Here is an 18,693-nt window from a genome sequence, read left to right as displayed (position 1 = left end):
ATATTCATTAATCCCCAAAATTTTGTGTAATAATTACATTGCATCAGTACTTACTTAAAACTTTTCCAATATTATTCAATTAATTTTATCGTAGACTTGTAAATTAACCCTATTCTAGTTAAACCAATTTATCATTCAAAATGAATGCTCAAGCTAGTTATCTAAAAAATTTGCTAAAATCACTGTCACAATCTTCATGAACCATCATATTTTTGCATAGCTTATACATTTGAAGTGTATATTATTTAGATTCAAAATTTAACAGTGATACTTGTTGCATGCTTTATCTACATTTATGACTTTATTGTATGTTACAAAGAGGCTTTTGTTCAATGGGTAAAATTAAACAATGCTGTCATGAAAGGTATATCAATTATGAAAGTCAGCCAGTCACTTAGACTTGAAAGAACTCTTTCTTGGGTCGGAATTTATTAATCAACTCGTCGTGATCCTTGAGCAACGACGGATGTGCGAATTTTTTTACATTTTATGTATTACTTTTTTTACATTATGGATAATTTTCCCTCACTGGGGTGTTAACATTACATATATAACTAACCCAAGTATCAAAGGATATACTTTTGTACTTATCAAGTTGCGACATTATGTGTCCAAAAAAAATGAATTGCTCTCATGTAAAGTTGAAAAATATCACACGCATTGTTGTTCTGTGATTATGACAAACTCACATTTCTCAACTCGGAATTATTTTCTACCTACATAGTTTTATTTGCTAGTGGTAATTCTCATTGGGCTTAACTACTTGAGAAAAATATGTCATTTACTTTATATTTGTAAACTTATCATCATCATTCCCCCTCCGCACCTAAAGGTGCATAGGGCACTGTATTGGTATGCCAATCGCAGCGTATCTTGATCATTTTATGTTACATGAAGATAAGATGAGCAGTCTTACGCTTCAGGTACCTATCCAGGGACTATGAAATATTCTGGTTTGAAAACACCATTTTAAATCAATATTTCGTATCAACCATGTTGGGAATCGAACCCGAGACCTCTTGTTTGGTAGGCAAACGCACTGACCATTACGCCATGAGGTTAACTTAACTTAAGAATTATCTCAGAGCCTTTTTTATCATTATGCATATACATAGACTGTTATAAATCTGCAATTCTTTACTGTGTTTATAACCCTTTCTCTCTACATCAGAAAAAATAAGTCATTTTATTATTGCTTTGAACTAAATCAAAGTATTTTTATCTATTGATACAATAAAGTCATAAATTGAGTACTGAAATGATCATATTCACCATTGTATCGAATGTTGATAGTTGTTTAGTGTGCTTTGATACCCCATACATTATGATTGTTTACCCTGGCAGCAGAATAATCTGAAAATTGTTGTGTTTCATATCCATTACTGGCCGCGTAGATAAATTGGATAGCTCATTTTCAAGATCACGATCCAGCAGCATGTCGAGTCTCGAAAATATATCTACAGAAGCTGTACAGTGCTTAGCATTTGCTGATAGTTATACTAAGAAATCAGGTAAATATGAACAACATTTATTCTTTAATTTAGTATTTCTTATAGTGAAGTATTTAAATTTGTACAATATGTACAAAATACAGTTTTTGTTATTTAGTTTGTGTAAATTTGGACACAAATAATTCAGACAGTGAATTTACTTGTAAATAAATTGATTAATAAAATATCAATTGTCAGAGGCAGTTTAATAAAATATACTTTTACTACTTACTTTACTCACATACTTTTTTCAAATCTAATCTATTTTTTTTTATATATAACGGTGCTGTATAACAAGTTTTTTCATATTTATATTCAGTAGCATGTAACAGTCGGCCACTGTTACATGCTAGCTAAAAATTCGGCCCTTCAAACTTCGGTTCGGCCCTTTTACCTCACCTTTTATATTTTGTTGTTCGGACCAATCGAAATATAATAAAGAATATCTGTTTTTCAAAATAATTCTACTAGAACTGCACAAAATATTCAGATATGTATATCAAACGTCCACACAAAAAGTTAGGTTAGTAAGCGATCAAAATTTAAAAAAAAACGAATCTGTATTTCAAAATAATGATATTTCAAAGATCCACCCAAAAGTTAGATTAGTGAGCGATCGAAATGTAGGCAGTTAAGAATAATCTTTCACTCATAATAATGCTACCAGCACCACACAAAATATCTACACAAAAAGTTAAGAGATCGTTATTTAATACATTATAAAATTAATGTTTTTCTCATTTTTACATATACAGTAAATAAGAAAGCAATGTAAATTATGTAGCTTTTATCTTTATGGTTTACTGTGAATTGGTTAAAACCTTAATTGATTCTTTTTTCTACATTATGCATACTCTCATGAGCATCATTCATTCATATTAATATTTCAGATCCATCAGCCTTGTTGCCAACACTTTGGGTGGGTACCAGTCTAGGCTCCGTTCTTACTGTGATGATCAACCTGCCTGAACCTGACGTGAGACACACACAACCAGTTGTCGTTTCAATATTAGGTAAATTATACAAACTATTATTTGAAAAGCCATTTTATTGTTAACTAACCTTACCTATGCTACGTGTACCAAACACTCAAATTGGGCTAGAAACATCAACCTATTATGCGTATTAATAGGTCGATAGCAAGAATACACAATTTTATTATAAAAGTTCTGTTAGGCTTATGATACACACTTTTAGATTTATAATTATGCCCTTATTGCTGTTCTTCAATCCAAAAGTATTTTTGCATTGTAAAAACTAATGTTTTTGTTTTGTTCAATTACATATTAGTTTCAGCAAAAATATTATAATAAATTATTAATCTAATATAAGAATTTTAAATCTTTTATTTATGTTTTATTTTTATAATGTGTAAGTGAGTAATTATATTTCCATTATTTTCAGTTATTTTTAGCGCCAGCCATAAAGCTTTTTATGAATGCTTTTTGAATGAAAACGTGTTTTTTTTTTTCTTTCAGGTGGCCCAATATTTAGATTAAAGGGTTCAATTCTAACAATGTCCTTTTTAGACTGCAATGGTGCACTAATCCCCTATGCTTACGAACCCTGGAGAGATGAAAACAAAGAGGTAGATATAGCTGGCCTATCTACTAGTATCAAAAATAAATTCTTCTGTAAAAAAAAAAATTTTCCTCTGTTCTGTCATAGCAAAATACTACTTCATTATTCACCAAATACTGTCATGACTTTCTATTCTTCCTTCAACTATCTTTGGTATCTTTGACTCACCATGTTGACTACGTCTTCTTGGTTTTTATAGGAAAATGTAGATGAATGTAGTAATACATTCATTTCTCCCGGATGCATGTAACATTTTTGTTTAATTTGTTCCATTTGATTGCTCATGTAGAAAAAACTGATAAACGGTGTACATATGAGAAGTCAAAACTATTTTTACATTTTAACACCGTTTACCACTTTTTCTTGAAGAGAACTAAATTAGTCATGTTACAAAGTTTTCAGTTTGCCAAAGTTTATTTAATCTCTATATGTATCCAAAATTATTTGATGAACTGACACATTAGGAAGAGAACAAGATGGCTATTAGACTAAGATATAATCCATTTTTAGTTAACATTTGATACTAGCTAGTATTTTGTTCTACTTACAATATGATTTGAACATTGTGGCTCTAAATGGATTATAAACGCTTTCCAACCTGGGACAGCGTTGGGCATTGGTCCTTCATAGGGTAAGTTGTAAGTGCTTTTAGAGGTGCATTTCAATGTTTCAATGAAGATGTGAATGTTTTAACGGCAACTGCTATATTATTTATTATAATGTTTCTGAAATGAATCATCCCGCAAGTATATCAAGCGTACAATATAAATGCACGTCATGTCTGTACATAATGTATGTACTGTGTACCTTACCCCCTTCACACTCTGATGCAAACATACACAAACTTCACACCCTATTTGACACATAGAGCAAATACTTAGATTCATTATTCACATAGTCTTGCCTGAAAAGGTTTTAATATTTTTAGACCAAAGCAATTATTTTGCGGAAAATCATTGTTATATTAGACCTATACATACATTATCATAGAATAAAGCGTAACACATTCATAGTATATTTTTATTAACACACTATCTACACATCATTACTACAGATTTTCAAGTCAAAATAGATTTAGGGATTCAGCTCATTTTCATTAGGTAGACAATGATATTCATAAACTCCTGTCTTTTTGTAAACTATTTTACTGTATCTTTTGCTTTTAGTACAAAAGCTTTCATAGTGGTGTAATAAAAATAGTTGTAATAATTTATAGGTACAATTAGAAAATAGAGTAGGTGCGATATGTAATCAAGTACTAACTTTTTTTTCTGAAATTGCTCTCTTTGGTAAATAATAGAAATAGACATTTTATGAAATTATAAATATATGTTTAAAACAATATTACACAGCAACCTGGGAAATTCAAACTTATGTGAATATTCTATGTACCCTCGTAACATATTATACAGGCCTTTTATTTAACACAATTATGACTAATTTCTCTTTGAGATTGCACTCAACTTTTCACCAACTTTGAAGCTGCCATTTTGTTTGAGCACCAACTGTATCACATATTTGTTTTCTGAAGCACTGCACCTGACTGATATTCAACAAAATATTTATCTTTCTTCAAACTTGCTTCGCTTCTTTCCTTTTAAATCTCAACATACCTTCTAATTATGTCAATTTATTTTCCTTACCTATATTACATATAACTGTGTGACCTCAATGTTGAAACTTGTGTGATATTTTCCCGGTGTCGCTTTAGAATGTTCTGTTTAATGTTTTGATTGTGTAAATGGAAACCAATTCTTCTTGTGAATTTAGGCATGCCAGATCTAATACTGGTTCTTTATGAGTGTTTTATTTTGTATTGTTTAGAATCGGGGCTTAATATTTCCTTCGATTTATAGATTTTTTGTTGTGTTTTAGTGTGACTTTTTAATGGCCAATCTATAGATTGGTTAGAAATGGTTCTGTCCTAAATATTTACAATCTTGTAAAGTTATGTAAATATTAAGTAAAAACAATGTACTTAGTGTGACCAAAATACTTCTACAATAACTTTAAGTAATAGTGGTGAATTTATGTTATTAATATTTCAGCTCTTGAAAAATTCAAGGATTTTATGTAGAAAGGGGTAACAAGGGAATAACATTATAGAAAAATATTACCTATTTAGTCCTTATATAGGTACTTATTTAGCCGTTCAATTCAACAGTATTTTTAGTATGTCCAAATATTTGTAGACAAGGCTGGATTTCGCTTCCCTGGGAGTTACCGAGATCGCAATTTATTGCAACAGGAACATGGAAGTCTTGGCATTTACAGGGCTTGACGTGTTTTAGTGGCCATTTTACACAACATTCTACCCATGTTTAATAATCCACATTTTTATTTCCTCAACTCTTCGATCCGCTGACTGTTAAATGCCTAGACTTCCATATTCCTTTCTCAAAATTGTTTTCCCTCTTTGTTGCAATAAATTAAAATATATGTTTTTTCCTATAATACTTGAAGTGGTACTATGTAAATCTTATTATTTTTGCTGCAACTAGTGTTTGTATATATTGTATTTGAATTGGTTGTCAGTAAGGGAAATAAGGGGTTATGAGAACCATTCAAAACTAGGACCATTTGGCCTATTAAAAAATACAATAAAAAATGTGTTCAAAGTGTTATTCATTCTTGTTACTTTCGATTTGACATTTGTATAAATATGACTTTCACCATTATTACAATATTTTGTGTTTTAGAACTAGGTGTGAATGTTTCATACTTTGTGGTCATGTCTCTCTTGTCAATTTAATTGTGCATGCAACAAAAAATATGCATTCACAATGAATGAAGAAATAATATTTTTTATTGAAATATACTTAGAATATTTTTTTTAATATTCATGGTTAACATACCCTACCAATTATTATAAAAATTCCTCTTTTTTATCATTTTTTTCTTGTATTAAAACTTTTTTAGTCACAATTTTTATTTGTAACTGAAATAAAAAAATATGCCTAGTATTTTTACTTAAAAATTAGGTACTACAACGTTTATATACTGCATAAATATGTCGATAATAAACATTAAATTCTTCTTAAAACATTTTCTCACTATTTCTGGTGTATAAAATACATTTTTTATGTATGCCTAGATCTGTTTCCAGTCATAAGCTATCTGTTATGACATGTTTCTCAATTTCCGGCCACTTCAGGGGCGTGAGAAGAGAGATCGCACTCCGACTAAGCAACAGAGTAGTGGGAGTGGAACTAGCAGCCGAATGAGCCCAACTCCGGGAGGAAGTGATGCCGCTCTATGCAGCGACCGCCAGTTTGTGGTCATCGCGTCGGAGAAACAAGCGCGAGTTGTCGCTCTACCGAGTCAGAATTGCGTATACAGACAGCAACTTGTTGATACCGACTTCGTAGTCAAAGCTGAAATAGTCAGCATGAAAGGTACAGATAATATAATATATTTAAGCATGCAAGCTTGTTTTTATCGGTGTTTATTTTGTTCGAGTATCTAATTATACTACCAAAATATTTCACCCCTAATTAAACTCCTTCTCAATCCATAAACTGCAGTTTCAAATTGTGAACACCTTATTTATTTTATTTTAATTACATTATAGTAATTTTGAAGATAAAAAATACAGTCATGTGTGTAAATATGAACCAGAATCCTGGACGAGCATTTTCTACCCGGCAATCAAATTGAGATAAGTCCGCCTAGTCTAATGCTTGGCGCGTTTGGCTACCATACTTGAGGTTCGATTCCTGGGAAGGTGATTTTACACTGCAACACTTCATTGTTCTTGAATTGACACCTTAGGTGTAAGACTGTCCACCTTGCCTTCATGTTCAGGTGATCAACATTATTTGGTGTACCAATAGATAGGACATGATGACGATAATAGTAAAGACAAACCCTTTTGTAAAGCTGGTTAAATGATCAAGCTCTTTCGATTTTCTGCATTTTCACAGTTTTATTATTTTAGTTTATTCAGGTTTGTGATTCTAACAACATCATGTTTTGTATTAAATAAGTAAGGTAAACTATAAACGTGCTGTTATGGTTTGCGGGGACATAATTTGAGGGTTGTAACTGTATTTATATTTTTAATTTGTTGTCATTTTAAGTTGTTTGTTCTTTACTGCATATTTGTCTATTTTTTTCATATTAAAACAGTAACACCATTTTGAAATCAAAACACATGTAGTAAGCATACAATCTAATAATAATTTATTTATAAAATCTTAAATAAATTTTGATTGTATTATTTTCCTTTCAGACAGTGTATGCTTAGTGTGCTATTTTTCATCCGGGCACCTGTTTGCCTACAGCCTTCCTTCTCTGAGGCCCCTCATAGACATCAACTTCTTGCCCCTGTCAGAACTCAGGTATTACGTGTGTAGAGTGAAGTATGTACGGGGGACACACTAACTTGCTTGCTGTCTTCGACACACCCGAGTGCATTCTCAGACAACTGTAGACATGCCGCTCGTACCCTCGTTCCTCCCTTCTGTTAGTCCGTGGCATGGATATCCCTCGGTATTACGGTGGTGGAAAAAAACATTTAACATATTAACAAAAATTAACTATCCTGCAATATTTTTAATTAAAATAAATTCTTTCATCTATGAAATGATCCATTATCTCACATCAGATGGAAACTTAATATTTTTATATCCGATTTACCTCACTGATAATTTAATAATATCAACCATATTCACATGTCACATAGTGTTTCATACAAATTTTATTAAGTATGATCAGTTATAAAGTCATGATAGGCATGTGCAAGTTATTATGAAAAGTCAAATAGTCTTTCTCTCTCTGCGTTATCTAGCTTTTAATTATCGTTTGTCAAATTCACTTACCATTTTTACATTCCTAGATTTACATTGAGATGAGTGAATAACTTTTCTATAATATTGTCAGCGGTACAAGATAATTCACGCAAAGTTTCCTTAGCATTTAAAATTTGCGCATCTCACCATTTCGAAGGCAAATTTTTTCCATCTTTTCACAGCCAAAACACTTTTATTGGATAAAAAAAATAATCTATGTGACTTGCATACAAAATAAGCGAGTAAACTGAGCATCTATTCTTCACTTTTGTCAATATTTTCGTTAAATCAATGTTGTCAGTTTTCTGAAGCAAATAAGTAAACACTTTTGCCAATTTATTCTTATTTCTGAAATTATATAATATATTTTTTTTATCTTGCTAAAGGGTTTAATATTTTTTATATGCCCTATAGTATTTTAAATTCATTTGAATTGATGACTTCTTAGATACATTATATGTGCGGTTTTCCTTATTTGCTCCACAATGACAGTGTGTATGGAAAAAGGGCAAAATTCATTACACATATTTTTACTATTTTATAAATAGTTAGCATGATTTATTTTTAATGTAAAATCATTACTAAGATAACATGACTTTAATAGGGTATTTTTACGAGTCGGGAATAAAGTTTTTAATATATTTGTAGCGAATTTTTACAAATCTAATGATATGACTGTCAATACATCCAAAACGAGTTTTTATTTCAAATTTCGGGTTCAAAAATGAGCACATACAAAATGGCTTGCAGTTGACGTCACGTCATTTTGACATCACGCGTTCTGCCCACCGACTGGGCTTCTAACAAACATTACACACAACTATGGCGCGCAAACGTCATGTGTGTTGTTTATCCCATAGGGCATGACACGTCTCATTGTTGGGTAATTCAAAATATTCGTATTTTTAGCTTGGTAATTTTTTGCTTATTAAAAAAATGTGAAAAGACCCTATTGTTTTCTTTCTTATGAATATGTGAACTGAGTTTTTCCATGAAATATTTTGCACCTTATAAAAATAAAATCCATTCATATGCCTCTAATAAAATGTGAATCTGCACCCAGGTAATTAAATACCATGATTTTCTTTTCTTGTAAAATGATTGAAAACTCTTATTTGATGCCTCTTATAACGATAATGCGTGTTGCATGAATAATCATTATACAAGAAATTGAAATACATAAATGTATACATATTAATTTATGGTCATCAAAAATACATTTTTTAATAATAATGCAATATATTCTTTGGATGTTTGTTAGAAAATGTTTTTTGTTAGATCTTAACTGTGTATTCTAAAAAATGGAAACATTTCTTTCTTTATTGTGTACATTTTGTGCTTTGCATATTATAAATTATAAACTATATTAATTTTCTTATTTTAAGATTGAAATGTTTCCAAACTGTAGAAGCAACAATTTCCTTTTCTTACTAATAAATTATCACCCTTTTGCTAAATTGTTTAGAAAGAGAGCACCCTATCGGCTGATTTTAATTTTTGTTTTAATTATTTAGTGAAAAATTGTTTTCATTGTTATTCTTAAGCAAGTATTGAATAAGAAATTGCATTGCCAATGTTGACTTTCTCATCATACTTCAAAATGTATATTTCAACATTTTTGATCGAGCGCTACACAACATAATATAAGAAAGAAAACTAAATACTTCATGTTCGAATGTTGTATTTATATGTAAATAAATCTAAACTTTTCATCAACTAACCTAACACATGAAATACAATTGATGGAACACATTCACGCTTACACTAACATTGATACCTAAAACATTACAATTATAAAAATTGTTTCAATACACAATTAACGTTGGAGGTTAAAATTGAAACAAGTATTGTCATACTCGGTGATAAGTAAACGGTATTCAATGTAGCCTTAAGAATATGTAATACAGATGATAGTTGGCAAGACCGCTCTCTTTCTTAAAATAATAAGCTACCCCTTGCCCTGTACCCAGTACCCAGTAGCCAGTAGCTACAATGTCCCTCGAGTATATTGTATGCTACTAATGTTCTGTGGTATCTGTGGACCCGAATGTATGGTTTGTGCGGTGTGTAGCTTCCAGACACAGTGCAACAAACAGGGAGGAATTGTAGATCCAATGCTATCCATTTGGGGACAACAACTCATAGTTAACGAGGATACTGACCAGTAAGTTTCTAACTACTAATCCTAGGCACACGGCACTCGATGCCATTGTATATCACCTTTCCCAACTTACAATTTGTCTTAGGATTTCAAACTATTTTCAATGATCCCGCAGCATGTCTATTCTTTTAAGAATTTAAAGCGGGTGGGTAATCAGCTCAACTAATATGAAAATGGTTTGACATCATCATTGAATACCTTTAAATCCTAGAAATGTTTGTTTTTTACCTCAAATTTACTAATATTTTATCCTAAGACATTGAATTCTCCATATTTATATTTTTGGTGTTTTAAAAATGTCTATAATCCTTACATAAAACATGGCATACTTTTACAATTTCATGGAATAAATTATTATGTTCTTAAAGTTGTTGCACGAAATTTCATTTTTGAACCTTCAAAATTACTTTAAATTAATTTACGCTTTTCTTATTTTATCTATTTAATTCATTAACTGTTAACTTTGTTCTTGGTAAATACAATTGCACTATATTTACTGGCTTCTCACAAATGCACAACGTTACATTCTCAATGTTTCGCTGACTGAGTGTTAACATTCATAATATTGACAAAATGTAGCATGGAGATATTTATCTTAAATTTATATTGTACCTTTAGAGTCAGTAAAGTTGGTAAGTAAAATATAGTATTCACTTCTCTATCTAAATTTTCAGCCCCTTGATAATAAATAAATTGTCCTGGTTTTTAATTCTATTTGAGCTTAATTGTTTTTATTAAAATTACTACATATTTTACATTAGGTAACTTTATTGTACTTATTTAGACCCTAGAAAATGTTAGGTATTGTTTAATTTCATTATAGCTATATAAATAAACCTTACATAATTCAGTCTTAAATGGTTTTATTAAATGGCTGATACAATTATTTCAGAATTGCAAGAACATTTTGCTTTAGTAACAGAGGACATGGTTTGTACCTATCATCTCCCACTGAAGTGCAGAAGTTTACTATTGATATTGAATTTTGGTAAGCTCACTAAATATAAATTTATTATTACGTCATGCGTAGTTTAAGTAGTATATTTTAAACTGCAAAAAAAAATAACCCTCACATTCAAATATTTACTCACACTCAGTTTTTTATTTAAGGAATAATTACAAAATGTGTTTCTTATAAGGAAGTTTATTACTATTTATTTTCTCCAGTGAAATGTTAATACATTTTTGTATATACATAATAGGTAATCTTTTTTGAGTTTTTTTTTATTTAAAATTTATTTCTGCTTTTATTTTTATATGAAAAACTTGCAAAAAATATATTTTTAACACATCCATTTTTTAGGGGTTTTTTTTATATCTACGTTAAAAACGGATAAAAATTTTAGGTAAATGATCATTTCAACTTGGAACTCTAATGTAATCATAATCAAGTTACAAGTTACAAGTTCTGTGAAAAAAATGTATATGTTGTTTTTTTTTACATAATGGTATTATAAATTAATATACATAGGAGATAGGAGTATATATTAGGGGTACCCAAAATTAATGTCGTTTATAGTGTCATCCATTTTAACGCTGTTATGTTGCGCTTTGACCGCGCTAGTCGTTACACACTTTCTAGTAATTGACTAGTTTATAAAGGTCAAATTCCATAATCCAATTAATAATTCATTTATTTGAACGTAGTAAAGAATTCGTACAAAATTGATGCTATATAACCTTTTTAAGAAAAAAAAAGCAATAGTTGGCATTAAAAACATTTGTGATGTATTGGGGAATATTTTGGACATTCGCAAGTGTCAGAGATGGTTTTCAAAATTTCGGTCCTGGGATTTTGATTTGAAGAATATCCCTAGAAGTGGAAGACACACTAAAGTGGATGAAGTTATCAGGCTACTCATTCTTTGAAAAAATCGCGAGCACACTCGGATGTTCATGGTCAAGTGTTCAACGGAGTGTTCAAAAAATTTACAAAGTGTGAAGACAGGGTAAATGGATACTACATGGGCTACGCGACAAGGACCTCATTCGCATATGGCAATAATCACAAAAGAAAAATTTAAAACTCTAAGATGGAATATTGTTAGACATTTTTTTTTTTTTTGCACCACAACAGGCCAGGAGGCCCAATTACAGTGGCGAATTACATTACAGAACAACTAGGCTTGAGAAAAATCACATTTTTAATTTTTGTGTTCTCACCGGAAATCGAACCCGGAACCTTCCGTGCGTGAGTCAAGCGTCTTGACCACTACACCACGGAGGCCGGCGTACTCTCCGGACATTGCTCCTTCGGACTACCGCCTGTTTCGTTCGATGCAAGATTTCTTAGAAGGAAAAATTTACACTAACTACGATGATGTGAAAAACGGCATAACTGAATATTTCGATTCAAAGTCCATTTTTTTTTTTTTAAATGACCCTCAAAATTAAATATTCGGGTAAATCATAAGAACGCAAATATTTCTTTTTTTTTAAAAAAAAAACTTGTAAAATAAAGAAAAAAATAATATTTTATTTTTAAATTGACATTAATTTTGGGTACCACTAATAAAAAAAATTGTATTAAATAGTGATATTTCATTTTTTCTGAATAAACTTAACTATAAAAAAAAATATCTTGATAAGATCGCTTAAGAGTCCGGACCAGTGACTGGAAAGATTTGAACATACTCAAAATATTATGTTTTTTTTATAGCCAAGCTGTAAATGAAATGATGGGAGAACTATTCTTGCCCCACGATATGCCAGAACCACCAAAGGAAAGCTTCTTCCGTGGATTATTTGGGGGTGGAACAAGGCCTTTAGACCGGGAAGAACTATGTGAGATCATATTTAATTGTATTGATATTTTTCTGCCATTAACATGGCTACGAAAATAAAAAATCTTAATTATAATATACACTCAGTTTTTAATGCATTAAACTATGTGACCTATTCATTTGAAAGATGTTTCTTGAATGTTATTATTTTTATTATTATTATTTTCATTATCCTAAGCGGACAAGATGTATCAAGTGTGAAAACAGTAAATAATATTTCTAATTTTTTTGTACTGTGGAACCAAATTTTGTAATATTAAAGAATATCTTCATTTCATCAGTGAGGTTTACATATTTAAAAAAAAACCTTTTATTTTTGGAGATTATTATTATTGACCCAAACATAAATCAGAAAAAACATTCTAAAAATCGTAAATAACCGTGCTGGAAAATGGGAAATTAGTTGCGCACGAACACGATTCAAACTTTGAATAACTCCATGATATTACCACGGGATCACAACTCGATCTCCAAATCGTATTTAAAAATTGACGAAAAAATCTTTGTCCTCTTGACAGATATTATTGGCATAGTTAATAAATGTTTTTATTGGTGTTATGGTTTAGTTGGAGAAGGGAGCGGAAAGCCTCTAAGAACTGTGGCTAAACACATACCGGGTCCTACCGCTAACGTGGAAGCTCTGAATACTCGAGCCTCGACTGCCGCTTCCGAGATCTCCCGAGCCCACCTGATGGTGGTGGAAAGAGGAGAGAAGTTAGGCCAGTTGGAAGACAGAGCCGAGAGGATGCACAGTAATGCTCAAGAGTTTGGATCCACGGCTCACCAACTCATGCTGAAATACAAAGACAAGAAGTGGTATCAGCTGTGAAGTCCTCATCCTTGGAACGAAAACAATTTTCCCGCGACGGCGTACGTACTATGAGCTTCACAATCGCCAGATCAACGTTCGACGCTCGACATTGCTACAAGTTTCAAATAACCAAACGCGAAGACTACATGAATAATTTTTATATGAAATACCTTTCTACACACATGCAGTTTTGTCTTTCTAAAAGTATTCTACATACTACTCGTGAATTTCATTAGCTAAATTATTGTGATAAGCCTCAATCTACATGTAATGTATATGTTGTATGCAACCAACTTCTGTTAATGCGATACATGTCGAGTGAATCATTGATCAACAAATTGCTCGCGATTTTATCAACTTTTTTTATTTGTAAGAAAATAAATATGGCGCTTGTAGATTTTTGTTAAACTCTAGAGATAAACTATTAAAGCCCTTACCTTATAGAAATAGCGTCGTGAAAATCATACCTATGTTTTTTTTAAACCATTTCCCCATTAAACATTTCACGTGTATAATATGAGAGATTAACCTTAATTAGCATTTTATGTTTTGGGCTACTTTATGTTCTATAACATAAATACTCCCTAGTCATGTCTTGTCATTTGTAACTGATCATGATTCAAATATTATACCTCTATAATCTTACAAAAAAACACATTGATCTTATAAAGGTGTTTTTTTTTTTCATTTATTTATTATTAATATGTGACACGGGTACTTCAAATGTTTATATCCGTCAATTTTTTTGTGCCTTTACACTTTAAGATTTTTTGTGTTTTTTTTTCATAAATTATTAACTACACTTCATTGTTAATACGTAAATATATGAAAAAACAAACTTGGTATAATAATGTGTAAAATATTAAGTATGTTTATTCCTTACAACATTTTTATTATGATTTGTAATGCCTATTCAAAAAATATATTAAATCCTTTTACAATTTAACAAATAGATTTCTGAATTTTAATTTCTTGAATATATTGTGTATGTAGATGAAAAAATGTGATTTTTAAATAAAAATAGTATTGAACAAGAGTTGCGTTGTTGAATTTTAAATGTTAGAAAATTTTAAATAAAGTGTTTTATCAGATTTTTTTCTTTAAATATATTTATATATGTATAATAATTAATTAATAAAAACCTTTCTGTGATGTTAAGAATGTAGAGACAATAGAAATAGTTTTAAATATTAAATTTTACCACATGAAGTTTGCCATCATTATTGTGCTATAAGATTAATAAAAAATAATGAATATTAGAATGTGTGTTTGATGAAGAAAATCAATATAAGTAATATTTAAGATATCCACTTAATCAATAAATTACTTGTTATTTTGGGATAAAATCCTGTGCTAAAATGCATTTTTGTCAAGCGTACTTTCAAAGAAAAATGTATTATTTCTTTAACAATAGTCCGATTGTAATGGAATAGAGAGAACAAACTTGATTATGGATTATCAATAGTAATCCTGAACGAGTAATCCTGTGCGGATATATTCTGTGTTTTAATGTAAACGTGTATTTTAAATAAAAGAGATTCCCTTTATTTTATTATGTATGAACTTTAGGTATTCATATTTATCTTTGAGATGTAATATTCTATTTTTAAGATATATCATGCAATTGCAAGCAAAATCGTAGAGTGAAAAATAATACTGACATAATTCCCTTCTCTTTATTATCTTAGCAGATCCTATCATATGTATGTATATTTAGAGATTTTGAAGTGGTACTATCTTGGAAATCTGGCTATCTATATCAACTGTTTATTTTATCAAACAATCCAATAATCTTCAATAGAAAATGTTTTGTTGAATTAATTTTATTTTGATTTATCAATGTTGTTGTTATTTAATGTTAATAGTGCCCCAACTGAGTGGGACAAAATCTTATGACTATTCTGAGCATTGTGTTATATTTTTATAAATTATTAATTTAGTAAATGTATTAACAAAGTCATTATTCTTAGTTCTCTGTGATACATGTTATAATTTATTTATTTACATATTAATAATTATTATTCCAATAAAATAGTACGCCTACAAGACAAGCATCAATATTTTATATCGCTGGTATTTATTTTGTTACTCACTTGGATACATAACATAAAATTTTCAAACCTGGGAGCTTTTCACCGTCTTTAAGCAGAATTGCCTTTTGTCTCTTTTAGTGCCAAAATATGAATATGTACATGTATTAAAATTTTTCTGGAGCTAAAATATTATTTGGATAGTTAAGTTACTTGTGTCAAAACTAAATACACCCTTATGTTTATAATTATCATTTTACTATTTATAATTATTTTTTAGAGAAAACAGATACATAATGAGTATTTATCGCGCACATAATTTAGTATAATTTTGTAGGTCCTGTCCATTTGATTTTAACTAAGTATATGAATTCTTTGAATATATGGTTTTTCTCTAATCTGAAAATGGCAGGATTGTTAAATTTTATATTCTTGGCATTTGAAACTGAAAATGTTTACCTTTTTATATTCTTGAAATAGTTATATGCTTCATGCGCATAACTTATTTTACTTACTTTAGCTGAATTTTAGTATGATTTCTAACCTAGCAAGCATTATTTGTAAACTCTTTATTGCTATAGGTACTGGTCAAAGTAGTGACATTAATTTAAAACGTCTTCCTAGTTATTTATTATAATATACTACTAATGTTGCGTACTTCAAATTATTGTTACCGTTTGGCCAAATTACCTAGTTTAACATAACGGATTGTATGCAATGATATTTAAAGTTTATTTTTATGTAAATAGGATTGTTGCTTCAATAATAACATTTTATATTAGAAAAATAAATAAGATACATAGAAATTTTCACATGTTACCAATGTGGTTTGATTAAGAAATTTTATAAAAAAGAAGTCAATAATAATATTAATGTATAAAGAACGTGTTGAATAATAAATATTGTGAAATATTAATAATAAAATTATGTTGAGCGAGCATTGCATTATGTTTAAGTGATATATTATGTCCTCTTGAAGAGGCATTCCTCTTGTCATTTTTTCTCTACCAAGTACTTAATTCTTCTTATGACCTTTCCGGTTCCTAACTGGTGTGAATTAATTCCAGTTAGAACTTATTGTTATCCAAACTGTATTGGTAGATTATAATTTTGAATGAAGTTAACATTTAATGAAGATTTTATGAAGAAATGGTATTTTTATAGAAAAAGAAATAATGTGTTGTTATCATGGGTTAATCAGCAGAGTCATTTCAATTTTCTAATGCACAATAAATAACAGATAAATTAATGGTAACCTACTTTTATTAAATGTTTAAGACATGTATACATTGTAAATAAGATTGAAATTATTACCAGAGTATATTAAATTTATGCTCATGTTTTATGTTCATTTAGAAACAAAATAGCTGTTAAAATATACATGCATATGTATTCGGAATATTATATGGAAGTAAAAAATAAACATATTCTATCTGTTTTCTTTAAAACACAAACTATCCATCCTTTTATGAAGCAAATGTTGATATTGACAATCACTGCATAACTATAGGCATGTCTATCAATGGGAGTTTCAGTAATAATTGGTTCAATATTTTTTTATCAGGAATCCTTATGGCTTTAAAGCCGCAACAAATAATATTGTATTTTAGTGTGGTCAAGTCACAGAAAAACATTGACATTAACTTATCAATGGTCCAAAATCAATTTATTTAGAAACTGCATTAAATATTAAATTCCGATGATTCTAAGAGACGATAGAAAATGAATAAACATGGGTACAGCCATCTACAGATAGCGCGCGAGTTGAATGTAATCGGGGCCTGAGGTGAAGAGCGGGAGCATCTCGCCCCGCCATTCGCACGTCGCACGCAAGTTTAATTTCTCTATGTGAAATAATTAAATGAAAAAATGTGTGATTATTATCACCTTGCATTTTCATAATGTAAACCAAGATGTAAATTGTTAAATTTAAAACAATGTTGAAATTAACCGACATACTCGTTATCAATATCAATAATTCTAATTAGATCACAGCACTATCGCATTCCTTAGCTCTGCATTCAACTCGTGCGCTGACAGTTGTAGGTAAGTATTCTACTATTACAACCTTCTTTTTTTTTTTGTTATTCTTATTCGCAAAATAAAATTTTAATGAGTATGTTCATAAACTTTAAAAAAAAAATGGTTTGGAAATTCATGTTTTACCGGTGGAAAAACAAATATTTACTATAATATTGAACTCGGTTAATAGATATTATTTAAAGACAAAGAACCCTTTTGAGAATGTAACATATATGGATGTCTAGGCAAAAAATAGTTTAAATTATCACTTTACACACTGTTTTTATGACAGGTCATAAAAACCCTCCTCCAAATGCTCACTCTTCTAAATTTCCTTCTCAGAGGGGTTTTCCATCTTTATTTAAATATTTATCGATCTCGATTAACTCTGAAGAATTACTGTTTTGTGGAATGGTAAAAATGAGAAAAATAATTTACACACCGGCCTCAACCAGATAGACACATCTTCAGTTCTCGACTTACAACTATTCGGGACTTTCAATGGAGTATAAATTAATAAAAGTGCTTTTTTCTTACCCAAGAGGACAGGCAGGTAGGTAATGTTCTAAATTCACAAGTTTTTGGTATAAAATTTACTGGACATTGAGGCTGCAAGTGTATTGTTGCTCAAGATGCGACACCTCGTAACTGCAATTTTTGGTCAATTTTAAGTTTTGATGGAAAAATATCCATAAAGTAATTTTTCATCTTTCTGGTGATACTTTATATATACGGGAGGTTTATTTCACAAAAAACTGACTGCTAATGGCCTTTCGTAACTAGTCTTGCTAACACTTTGTACGGTGGACTTAATTGTTTCTCTGGAATCTCCTGGAAGGTTGACCACAGGTTGACTGGTTTGTATCAGTTTAAATCACAGATTATATAGTACAAGTGTTTATATATACGAGGTGTCACATCTAGAGTGACAGTATTGAATCTTGATCATCTATGTATTTTTAATTTATAATATTTTTTTAATAAGCTTCGTCCTCCCGTGGTCTAATCTAGCGGTTAATGTGTTT

General features: G+C 30.1%; 1 protein-coding gene and 1 long non-coding RNA gene across 9 annotated transcripts in view; one reads left to right on the top strand and one right to left on the bottom strand.

The window, feature by feature from the left end:
- The window catches only part of Tomosyn (syntaxin-binding protein tomosyn), a 160,974-nt gene extending 146,520 nt beyond the window's left edge, over positions 1-14,454 (top strand). For 3 of the 8 annotated variants that reach the window (XM_088229860.1, XM_088229862.1, XM_088229858.1), the window contains 10 exons: positions 1,395-1,511; positions 2,381-2,503; positions 2,969-3,078; positions 3,679-3,702; positions 6,226-6,466; positions 7,303-7,411; positions 9,933-10,025; positions 10,915-11,010; positions 12,682-12,806; positions 13,372-13,776. In XM_088229860.1, the coding sequence (XP_088085986.1) occupies positions 1,395-1,511; positions 2,381-2,503; positions 2,969-3,078; positions 3,679-3,702; positions 6,226-6,466; positions 7,303-7,411; positions 9,933-10,025; positions 10,915-11,010; positions 12,682-12,806; positions 13,372-13,634 (1,301 nt within the window). In that variant the 3' untranslated portion in view covers positions 13,635-13,776. Of the gene's footprint in view, positions 1-1,394; positions 1,512-2,380; positions 2,504-2,968; positions 3,079-3,678; positions 3,703-6,165; positions 6,467-7,302; positions 7,412-9,932; positions 10,026-10,914; positions 11,011-12,681; positions 12,807-13,371 lie in introns of those variants that run through there. The other 5 variants (XM_088229863.1, XM_088229859.1, XM_088229865.1 and 2 more) reach the window with 4 other exon arrangements.
- LOC148279489 (uncharacterized) lies at positions 13,460-18,531 on the bottom strand. Its single transcript, XR_015822870.1, has 3 exons — positions 18,429-18,531; positions 18,206-18,316; positions 13,460-13,598 (listed from the first exon to the last, which is right to left on the bottom strand). It is a non-coding gene; the product is annotated as an uncharacterized LOC148279489 (long non-coding RNA).
- Positions 18,532-18,693: the final 162 nt, after the last annotated feature.

The sequence above is a fragment of the Micrasema longulum genome, unplaced genomic scaffold, assembly GCF_059751315.1.
Source record: "Micrasema longulum isolate JH-2025_06_02 unplaced genomic scaffold, ASM5975131v1 h1tg000720l, whole genome shotgun sequence".
In the NCBI taxonomy this organism is placed as follows: domain Eukaryota; kingdom Metazoa; phylum Arthropoda; class Insecta; order Trichoptera; family Brachycentridae; genus Micrasema; species Micrasema longulum.
Note: the sequence above shows the minus strand (reverse complement) of the source record. Positions and strands in the feature narration are given on the sequence as shown.